Source organism: Rhipicephalus microplus, chromosome 2, assembly GCF_043290135.1.
Source record: "Rhipicephalus microplus isolate Deutch F79 chromosome 2, USDA_Rmic, whole genome shotgun sequence".
NCBI classification, from domain to species: Eukaryota; Metazoa; Arthropoda; class Arachnida; order Ixodida; family Ixodidae; genus Rhipicephalus; species Rhipicephalus microplus.
Window position 1 is genome coordinate 126,145,685 of NC_134701.1, and position 12,022 is coordinate 126,157,706.

The 12,022-nt window shown below is 47.2% G+C and overlaps 1 protein-coding gene across 1 annotated transcript in view; it reads left to right on the forward strand.

Annotated features, from left to right (window-relative positions):
• The window catches only part of LOC142791263 (phospholipid-transporting ATPase ABCA3-like), a 40,142-nt gene extending 32,105 nt beyond the window's left edge, over window positions 1–8,037 (forward strand). Inside the window, exons 10-12 of the mRNA XM_075885462.1 lie at window positions 3,058–3,271; window positions 6,070–6,232; window positions 7,614–8,037. Of these exons, the coding sequence (XP_075741577.1) occupies window positions 3,058–3,271; window positions 6,070–6,232; window positions 7,614–7,891 (655 nt within the window). The 3' untranslated portion in view covers window positions 7,892–8,037. The remainder of the gene's footprint in view (window positions 1–3,057; window positions 3,272–6,069; window positions 6,233–7,613) is intronic.
• Window positions 8,038–12,022: the final 3,985 nt, after the last annotated feature.

The window sequence follows — 12,022 nt, forward strand, 5'->3', positions numbered from 1 at the left end:
GGTGGTCTTGGGACGTTAAACCCCACATATCAATCAAAACCCCACAAATCAATCAATCAAATGCAGCCCTTTGAGCGTATTTGTCTACGTAACTTAGCGTAGGCCAACCATTGGTATATATCTTATGCAATATGTTATGCCATCTGGTGGCCGCCGTTCACATTTCCGCCATGTTGAAGAATAGTGCACTCGAGATGTGCAGGCACAGAGCGTACGTGTCGACGTGTGACAGGTGATATATGGCAATGCCGACACACTTTCAGGTGCCGTGTTGCTCAGATTAGCAAACATCAGGATGCTGAAAAGAATTGCAGAACACCAACCTCCGTGTCCTTAGGTTTTCTCGTGGCTGACGAGAAGCGCCTGGTTGTTGCATTGCTCCGGCTACTGCTTAACAAAGTGTTTACGTTCGACGTTTTCAATAGACGCCGTATATGTGACAGCATCGGTGCTCATCAGTCAGCACAATTTCGAATCTTGCCGCGACAGGACATATTTCGCGCCTTATGCTTTCAGGCACTAGCTGAGAAACCGGCTTCGCGCACGAGCTTCAAAGCTGCATCGCGGCTGGTCGCGCATGCCTGCACTGCTGTTGACGACATACCTTTGTTTATTACACCGCAATAGCAATTACATGTTAGGTAGATAGCCCGGCTGCGCCATGGATTGTCAGCAGTCAGACCAATTGTGTGGAGCGTGCGGTTTGCAGTTTTGTTTTCGATATCGGAGTTTAGCAGGCAGTGTCTGGTGGGATCGATTGCGTGCGCGTTGCTTTTTGCATCTTTCAAGCATTTCTTGTGCTATCGCAGCCAAAATCATAGAGTGGCCAGGATATCCTGACAGCCTCCACATTCTCACCCCCTTAATTTTTTTTAATGAACACCTTAGAAAGAGGCTATATCAGGTTCTCCCAAGAGCTAGTTGCCTCTCGAAAAAATGATGCATCAACCCCTGTTTGCAATGAAAAGTTAACGAAGTCTGCCACTCATTACATATGAACAGCTCATGGACAGCCGCCCAAATCTTTACCTAGCATGCTCAAGTGAAACTTTCTTGTGTGTATTTGCGTCATATGACTGAATTGAATTTCTAAAATGGTTAAAAAAACGCATACGAACAAGGCACACGCCCACAAAGCAATAAGCAATTTTCCGGAACTTGATTCTATCATATGGCGATGACAGACAGAAAAGTCACCGCTAGTTTATACTCATATTTTCTTCAAATTAACTTGAAGGTTTGGCGCTGCGATTGTTCAACACTGACGTAAATGATTGATTGATTTGTGGGGTTTAACGTCCCAAAACCACCATATGATTATGAGAGACGCCATAGTGGAGGGCTCCGGAAATTTTGACCACCTGGGGTTCTTTAACGTGCACCCAAATTTGAGCACACGGGCCTACAACATTTCCACCTCCATCGGAAATGCAGCCGCCGCAGCCGGGATTTCATTCCGCGACCTGCGGGTAAGCAGCCGAGTACCTTAGCCACTAGACCACCACGGTGGGGCAATGACGTAAATGAAGGGTAGTACTTGGATTTGCCCAGTCTTTGTACTTGCTGACCGCGAATCTCACTTGTGACTTCATTTATTGCTGTGCCTCGGTTGTGTTTCAAAAAAAAACCCTTTTGAACTTCCTGACCAGCTTTGAACTAGGGAGCTTAAAAGGTTAAGGTATTGAACCGTAACTGCTAAAAACTTGCTGATTTTTGTTTTGTAACACAGCTGCTCCAAACCGCGCGAAGCCAACTAGAGCCGAAAGTACAAAAATTAGACAAATCCATGCACTACTCATCATTCGCATGCTCGCCGAAGAGCCATGTGTTGCAGCTCCCATAGATACTAGCGCCAGAGTTCCCTCTAGTGTGCTCATAGAAAACTATTCGTTAATATTAGTTTAAATCAGTACTCGTTTAAAAGGCACAGGTTTTTTTCCCTGAGATTTGCGTGGAAAGTCAAGTTTCTTCGAACATGTTTTCTGCGTAACTCGCTTGTAAAAGACTCGAGTGAAAAACAACCTCTGTCGTTTTTATGCAATTGCGAGAGTGTCATTGCACTTCCCTCTGTTCACTCACAGCATCCGAAAACTCGCCTTCGTCCCACACGAAGTCTTCCTTTATTCCAGAGAATTCGTAAGAGAGACCAGAGACCTTTATTAAGTTTTTATCCATTGTCCTGACGAAATTTAACCCCTCTCGGCGCTTAGGAACTCCCGTGGCACTCACCACGGAGGCAAGCCTTCTTCATCCGTCAATATGCGGTGACAACTTACTTTGACATTGGAGCGAACGCTGCGGAGGCGACGTCTTTGCACTTTCGTGTTGCTCCGCAAGTATTGCGGCCGCTCGCAGCTGATTTTCTTCTTGCTCTCTGGCATCGTTAACGAGTTTACAAAATTATGCGCGCAAAAATATGAATGGCCGAAGCATTTTGATGGATCAGTGTACGTTAAGGTATCATGTTTGTGGCTTCACACCGAGCCACTACATCATGGTCACCATGTTTACATTCCAGAACGGGTGTGCTGAAAATCTGGTACTGTCTAGAAAAAAATATAACAAGAGAAGAACATTCCAATAACTATTTCATTATCTACAACTTTTCGCGAGTACTTGAGTCTCGTAACAAATAAAGTGGGATTTCTTTCAGCATATCAAAAGGAAAAATTATGAGTAAGAGCAGCTAAAGACTACTTTTTTGTAAGAGCAGCAAAAGACTGGAACGGCCTTCCTCACGCCATCTGTGTCATCGCTAACCCATCTATGTTTGCAGAAGCCATTAAAAAACACCGTTGTATAGTTCTATTTTTTTGTTATACACCACCCCTTATGTAACACTCCTACAATGGGTATTTCAGGAAATAAAAGTGAAGCTAAGTGAAATAAACTTAATTACTATTTTTCAACGTGGTAGCAGGCATACCTTCCGGCTTTGTACCTTCCACAGCGCTGTCAGAAAAGTTGTCGTCCAGTATAGCTGGCTTTATGTCATGTGCGTAGAGCACGAGTATCGGTATATATATAAATGTGTAACACGAACCTCGCTACGCGCAGGTGTGCCGGTTCACCGGTGTTCCTGAAGCAGCGTTTCGCCACGGGCTACCGCATGCAGATCAACAAGGTGCCAGCCAAGTGCCGCGTGCCAGCCATCGTCGAGTTGCTGCGCAAGTACTCGCCCAGAGCGCACGTGCAGAACGACTCCACCAACGAGGTGGTGTTCGTGCTGGGTCAAATCATCGCCACCAAGGTCATCGTCGAGATGTTCAAGGTGCGCCGCTTAGACTGCTCATTCAAAGGGAGCGATCGTCACTCCCTTTTAACGGAATAGTCTGCCTCAGTGAAACAATGACTACAGCGCTCGGCTGCTAACCAATAGGTTGCGGGTTCAATCATGGCCGCGATGGTCACATTTAGATGGAGGAGAAATGACAGTCCCGTCTGCTGCTTGTTGTAAGTCCACGCTAAAGAACACCAGAAGGTCCAAATTTCTGGAGTCCTCCCCTAGGGCGCCTCTCATAATCATGTTCTCGTTTTGGGGCGTAACACATCAGTTATTGATACTTCTAGGAAACCTCCGCCTGCGTGTGGAAAGTGTCCCGGCACGTGTGGTGCGGCTTTGCGGATAGCAAGTGTGCAGGACCGTCATTGTAGAATGTCTAGAGAAACTTTTTTGCAGCCTATAATAGGGCTATATTTTCGTATATATACGCCTTGGGCAGGCTTGCTGAGATGAGTGCAGCGTATAACAAAGACTACAAAAGATTTTACAATCGACTCGACCTAGAGGACACTGATTATAACGTAGCCTTTGTGCCTTTGCCTGAGCACTCCCACGTAGTCTGCAGACAGACAAAGAAAATGCGAAGAGCACAGAAGCAGCGTCACTAGGCGATGTGCGTGAATCAGTTACACGATGGTGTTGCTTGTCTTGTATTTTCGAATCTGCGTTCATTTCGAGTGCTGGAAAAACTATATGTTCGTAACCAACCATAAAAAATCTCGCACCATCCATCCTTTTGAGCTACATAACTCATTAGGTGTATATGCAACCATTCCTTTCCCATAGCGGAAGGCGCACCTTGCAAACTGAGGGACGCAAGAAAGGGCACGAACAACGTGCGAGTTGTTCATGTTCCTATATCTCCGGTGAACCTCTGTTTGTATTGTTTCTAACCTTCCATTATGAAGCATATACCCCACTAGCTCAATTTGCCTCCCAGCACTCTTCCTCATATTTGGTTGCTTGCTGCGGAGCGATGTTATTACAGATTTGTCTTCATAAATATCGAGAAAAATGTCACTCTCAACAAATTTATACAGTTAGAAAAAAACAAATATTAACCGAAGGCCATGCGGGCGACGCATACTTGTTCGCCATGCATGTAAATGGCGCACCGACATTATGTACAAACAATAAAAACAGAAATGATGCATTTAGGTCATAGTAGAAACAAACTATTCCATGACGCTAATGAGCAGTGAGCGCGTAAAAACGAATCAAAGAGCAAGGTATTTCGGTGAAAGGTTTCGGTAACGTTACGTGGGGGTGGCACACCGAGCTCGGGCCACCCCTCTTCCTCTGTGAGCTCTCCCTGCCATAGTATACAGAAGACAAGCCGACATTAGAACACATCTCGGCCCGGTCCCCACTTCAAACAAAAAAGGTACACGCCACCCTCCCCTTTACGACACGCACAAATATCTGCCTATGCCACATGAAGTGGCATCGCGGTTTGGCGGCCATAAGCCCCTGGGCCCTGGCGGTATCTTTCGCTCTCTTGAGAACCCGAGCTTGCAAGTCAAGGTTGCATGTTCGCAGCACTTTCTCGCACTGTTCTGTATTATTCGCTTCCTGATTCATGTGGTGTGCTTCTAATCACGACTACACCAATTATCATGCGAGCTGCTTTTGAGGTGCGTTTATGTGAGGGAAAAAAAACGACCCAGCGTGGTGATCTAGTGGCTAAGGTACTCGGCTGATGACCCACAGGTCGCGGTATTGAATCCCGGCAATGGCAGCTGCATTTTTGATGAAGGCGAACATGCTGTAGGCCCGTTTGCTCAGATTTGGTTGTATGTTAAAGAAACGCAGGTGGTCAAAATTTCCGGAGCTCTCCACTACGGCATGTCTCATAATCATATTGTGTTTTGTTACGTTAAACCCCGGGCCACATATCTATCATCTATCTTATGCGAAAAAGCACGAGCAGGCATAAAAATATCAGGTCCCTTCCATACACACGTAGCCTAAACGTTTTGTACTGCAGACGTGACAGCATTTTCGCTTCATCACACAAGGTAGGTCTTAGCAAGAGGAAACGTCTTCTCAACACCAAGTGAGTACAGCAGGGGTTTTTCGGGCGCTAGTTTGGATCATTCTTCCTGCAGCAGTCAAGTAGCATGACCAGTGAGACTCTTCGTGAAGCACGAATGCTGATCTAGAGCTGTTGGCACCAATATTATATGACTGTTATTGCTGTACCGGCTTTCTCCCGGTTACCCATCGTCAACAAACTCCCCGCTGGCTAAGGCACTTCGCCAGCGGGGTGTTTGTTTTGTTTTTGTTTACGATGTGTAGTAGGCAGATAGCCGGTACAAAGGCAGTAGTTTTTAGTCTCAGCGCCAACAGCTGGTAATCGACCCTTGAGATGCACACTATGACAGCGTGCCACTGGTGAACGTCATTCTACTTCACCACTAGACTTCATTACAATAAATGCTGGAGACGCTCGCTGGATTTCGTTGCTGATAGTTGTCCCGTCCGCAAAGTACTCTCTTCAACTACCGCTCGCTGTGTGAGGCCCTGTCCGTGGACCTCCCTTACCATCTTTCAATCTTTTACTTCCCTCTCAATATTTACTTCTCTATCTTATTCCTCTTTCTCCCTTCCCTTGTGAACCACTGCTGAGGTGTATGGCTTTAGTGCAGACAGTTGCGTGGTTCACTTTTCTCTTCATTTCTTTTTTCAAAACCACTACCCCCCATAACAAGTCATGCTGCACGGCACGCTGTAGAACCCCTTGACGAGCACGAACGTTGATTAAACAGTGTCGTCATCTAATACAGGATATCGAGCAAAAGACGAAGGAACTCGGCATCGCGTCGGTGGGCCTGACCGTGACGTCCCTCGATGACGTCCTAATCCGCGTTGGGGAAGAGTACCACGTACACCGCAAGCGGCGCATTGAAGGGGGAGCCAGCGAAGATACATCGCTCTTGGATCCTAAAGGTAAGTAGAAACTTCCACCATGGGCAAAAGGGCGTGGCTAACTTACTCTTTTCGAGGCAGACTGACCAGCACCTATGCCTTCATTCATTCCATCTCAAGTGCGCACACTCAGTCGGCGCGATTGAGCTGACTTACGCTCGTATTCACAATCGCTCCTCGACTCGACTTTCACCCTTCACTTGACAGAGTTGAGCACTGCGCCGCTGCTCGACTGAAAATGACACTGGGCTACTCAAGAACCGCAGCAGATTACCGCTGATAGACAGTGGCTTGCCCTGTCTAGGGATGGCGCTGCCATCGGCTTTCTCAAGTGAAGGTGAAGCGTTGAGTGAAGGAACGTTCTTGAATACGGGGGTTAGTGATTGTGAAAGCATGCCCAGAAACATGTATTATTATCGCCAATTTTAAGAGACGATCAAAGCTGCATGTGGCTGCGGTTACGCATGCTCTTATGGGCTGCGTGCACCAAGATTTCCGTCAGTAGGTGCAATATGGCATTGACTTAAGCTGTACGTACTGATATAACTAGCTGAAAATTTGCGTAACAAGCTATTCTAGCCTAATTGAATTCAAAGTGATAGGTTATGCGTCAACGCTCCGACGTGTCACTCTCATGTAAAAACGTACAACACGCGCGACGAATCGGTGTACAAATGAGCGATGGGACGTCGACAGCAGCACATTTTTGTGCTGTGTTGACTGCCCTGTGGTCTCGTGGTCGCCCAAACTATCGGAATAAGATCAATGTTAGGGATTCAGTAAGTAAAATACCTTCTCGTCTGTTCTTTGTATCAAGTATAAACTGTAGTGCGCCACAAACACGACCGACTTTCGTATGATATTCATCACGTAGGTTACCATAACAACCGTAGGCGTGGGCAGAGTTCACCTTAGTGGATTGGGGTGTGAAACATGTTCAGTAATCGCACTTAGTGAAGACATCTGATTAGTTCATTCTGTAAGGGCGGTGCTCTGCGTCAGTGTTTTAATTGAAAACCATGGTAAAATGCTTGACCTGACGAAAAGCAGCGCCTTGACGATGACGTGACGGAGCTTTTGATAGCTATCCGACTGATCCTGTAGTCCTCGTCATGCATGTTACGTGACAAGGGAAAAAGTGAGTCGTGCATAAAGATTATGATGCTCAAAAGACTGATAACGAATATGATTATGGGGCTTGAAATGATCACGATCACATGTGATGATGGACCACGTGATCTCCTCCACCAGTCATACACTAGCGTGCTCACAGCATCTCTTTGGTGGTTTTAACGGCACACACCTCGCTTAGTTTATCTTTTTTTGTTTTTTTACAGCAACTTAAATTGCCCTGTCCCCAATGGCTTTTGTCGCGCGCTTCTACTGTTCTGTCAACACGCAGATCCCGGGATACAAAACATGGCGGACACGATTGGCTCGGAGGCGACCCTGCTGGCCCGTCTGCGCGCCGTATTCACCAAGCGCTCCATCCACGTGTGGCGCGAGAGGCGGATGCCGTTGTTCAGCTGGGTGCTGCCGCCTCTGCTGCTGTGGCTGCTGTTCGTGCTCGAGTACTGGGGCTTGCGCGGCAGCCTACGCGACGTGCAGAACGTGGGCGAGACGCTTCGATACGCTTTTCCGGACGTCTTTGTGTTCGCCATAGTGAGTTGTCCTCGATAGCAGCCATCCTTCGAACGCGTGCCCACGTCTCCATAGAGCTTAATAGTAACGGTGGACACGTCAACTACCATAGAAAGCAAACCGCTAGTTCGCCCACATGAAATAAATCTGCCTGTGCCATGACTTTTACTATAGCGCAAGTCCAAGCCATTCCTGTGTCAATTGAAAGAATCTTGTACCAGTCGTGGTTCAATTTGCGACGCTGACCCTGCGTCACCTGCTTCAAGGGGTCAACCACAGTTCCAAGTAGGAACTGATTCAATGGACTCGTCACGTGTTTTCTAATTTCATATTTTCCATCGTCTGGAGTAGTGCACTTGAATCTGCATATGAAAGGATGACATGTGGAAAAGAAGCCATGTCAGTGCACGTCACAACATTTAGCACGCGTAATAAGTGATCGCACTCTCTCGCTCATTCATTCCTCTGCGTGCTCGTGTTGTTGCTAAGTTCCTCTAACTATACATCAGAATACAGCGTGTTCAGTGTGCGCTGCCGTATTTAGGTTGCGCGTCGTGCCATCTGTCGCAAGCGCGGCGCGGCCACACCCTGAACTGCCCTATTAGCAGACACTCCACATATCAAACGTAGCTTCCCAACCAGAGTGTGGCTGTAAGCAATGTTTCGCGCTTTTCCTTTCCTGGAAACTTCTGCTGTTTTCTTCTGAAACGTCGACCAGACGTTCCTCGGCAATCCGGAATGCCTTCGTCACGTACACAATGTAAAGAAACCTGAACCGCGGAAAGTGTGGCTTTCAACTTAATCGAACTGCGACATGCCTTGAGTGACGCTAAGCAGAACTTCTGCTGCCTAGTGCCTAGGCAGCCAGCGTCAACGTAACGCTATAGAACCATCCCTTGCTTGCGCTCGTGCACCAAATATGATTATCATTTGCCGGTCATACCTGGCACTAGGAACACACACGTGGAGCAAAGGTACCAGGCAGGGCATGATCTTATAGTGCTACGGTGACGCCGACTGAAAGCACAGATGTGCCTATAGGGACAGTCAAAGCATATGGCAGTTTGTTTGACTCAGTGCGTTTTCCGCTATTCACGTTTCTTTGCATCACGATAGTACACCAATTTATACTAAACGTGCGCATTGTGCGCATGCGCGCGTGAATTGTAATATATTCTATAGTTGGCATACTGTTTTTGAAGGAGCACAGCAGCTATTTGGTCCGGCATCTACCAAAGGCATGCTGCACGCAATATACTGATGCAAAGTGAAAAAGCTGGCGTCACGCTTGAATAAGCGCAGGAAGTGCACTTACTGACACACCTGCTGGGCTCGTAGTTTTTCCCGTTGCTTGCAATGATCCACTGGCGGCGGAGCTTTGCTTTTATTATTGTAGATGGAAATCCATGATTGCACTCTCATAGTTGTCTCCCTAACTTGCCAGGCGCCGAAACTGGCGCAGGACAAAAGTGTATGTTTTAAAACTCAAAAGATCAGTATTGCGTAGGTCTTGAAACAGTTTCCCTCAACCCGTTCACCAGGTCCCTCAAATTGCCCTACGCATTGCGCCAGCAATATCAACTCGGGACGCATGATGATGACATGTCGGGTTTAACGTCCCAAAACCACCATATGAATGTGAGATACGCCGCAGTGGAGGGCTCCGGAAATTTTGACCCCCTGGGGTTCTTCAACGTGCACCTAAATTTGTTCACACGGACTTACAACATTCCTACCTCCATCAGAAGTGCAGCCGCAGCAGCCTGGATTCGATCCCGCTACTCACGATGCAGACAGACATATTCATGCGACAGCGTTAAAGAGCCGCTGTCACAGAATTTGTCGGGCTCTTGTCATGAGCTTTCTAATAATATCTGGGGTATTACGTTCCAAAATCACTATGTGGGAGACGTCGTTGTAGAGGGCCTCGAAATTTTTTACCACCTGGTCTCTAAAGTGCATTAGCGTAGCACAATACTCGGGCCTCTAGCAAGCATTAAGCGTCTGTCGAAATGTGACTGCCGACGCCGGGATCGAACCTGCGACCTTCGGGCCAGCAGGCGAGCACCATAACCACTGCTCCTTCGCAGCGGACGAGCAGCTTTTTCGCTGAGCGAAAAACCATATGCTAACTAAGAATACAGATCACTGTTCGGGCTTCAGTAGACCCGGGCAGTCTGCATGCGTGGTGGTCAAGTACTAAACCACAGGGTAACACCAATGCATCGCCGAAGCACTCTGTGCAGGCGTCATATCGGGGCAGTGCCAATCGTGGTTGGTGTGTTGGCTGTTCACTTTGATGACTATGTGCACGTGTGAACTCATTCAACTGTTGCTCGGCCTCGGAGATGTACACTGACAACGGCTACTTATGATACGGCGTTCGTTGCACCGTAGCGTGTATTACGTGTAAAGTAAACTGACGATTATGCTACAACGTTAGTGCCGACGTCGCATTGGACCTTGTGGGCGTCAATTCAGTGGATTTTCAAGCAAGGCTACCACATGCGCAAAACTAATGAAATGATGTCATCCCTCGTCAAATTTGGAGTGGACGAGGAACCCTGCACTGGATCATTTCATTATGGCGGTGGGAAATCGAATAGAATCTGCCAAAAAGCGCCAGACACTCCAAATGCAAAAAAAAAATACTCACGGTTTCAGGACACTAAACCACCGCGCATTTGCATAAGCATCTAATATTACCCCAGGAATCACTGTAATTGGAAAAAATGCTGCTTATTAGTGCGATAATAATGTTCAAGAAGCCGTATACTTTCCATGCACATCACGCTTAAGTGGCTGCTTTGTTCTATCTTGCAGGGTTTCGCGCAGGCTGACAAAGAGCAGCTATTCCGGGAGCGCTACTTCGAGCCGATGTTCGATAATGAGCGCCAATACGACATTATTGGCGTAGACGTGGACACGGACGTTGCCCAGGGACTCCTGGAATATGCTAGCGCCAAGTTCTTCAAATACGTGTTCAACGTTCACTTCGGCTATCAAATAACCAAGGCGGCGGGGTACGTCGCAATTTAGCCGCACATATGCTTCACATACTGACCTGTCAAAACTTTTCCTGCAATTTTACTCTGATCAGGTCTCTATGGTAATTTATTAAATCTCACTCCAAATTTATATTAACACAGCTCACTTTTAGCAGCCGAGTGGATTCAAATTTTTACTATCTTTGAATAAATTTTTGATATGTTCACGTTGATCTCTATAGGCAACCGAGCGATGAAATGCGCCGTACACCACAGGATTCAAAAAAGTTTCGCCTGCCACACCTAGCTTCCTAACGTGTGCGGTCGTCGCCAAGAACGTGGGCCTTTAGCATTTCGAATCTGTCGATGTTAGAACGCCATGGCCCGGTGTCATCATCGTCTGTCTGGACAGCAACCGAGTAACGAACCACTGAAGCCACTGCGGTGGTCCATTTTCGAATAAGAATTTTGGTTATAGCACGCATCGCGTCCGCATTGTTTTGTGCGTTACGAATCGTCTCTAGAAGAACAGATGTGAAGCTGTTCGATTACGATTAACCTAAATCTTCAGGGCCGATCTCAGGGGCATGCGTGTCGTGTAATGCTACAAGTTACGAAAACACGCCACCACAAAATAACTGCTTACGACCAGTTGGGTAGATAATAAAATGAAAAAAGTTATTCTTGCATCTACCACGCCATTATTTGTGATTGGTCAGAAATCGCCTACACTAAAGTCTCCTGCTATTTATGTGTCAAACAATGCGATCATTCCGATGACTATAGGTGGCGCAGCGGAAAGTTGAAATGGCGTACGAGACGGTGATGTCGCGAGAGTTTACGTCAGCGTCGCAGAGCGTGAAGACGTGTTCATTGGTTCATGACTACTGAGAGACCGATAAGCGTCGCAGTTTTATCACCCGGTGAAAGCTTCGGAGCATGGCTACATGATGCCGCCTGCGTCGCTGGAAATGACCGAATATCTACATCTTCACGGAATGGTCCTTGCAATGGCCGCTTTCAAGGGGAATAAACGATGACTACGAGCTGTTTTCAGCATCTTAGTCGCGAACACTGGCACAAGCGAAGCGTGTCGCGCACAGGGACGACCACGAGCGACCAAGCGTTTTTATGAGGGCGAATGCCTCATAAGCTCCATGAGCCTAAGATCGGGCGTCCACGG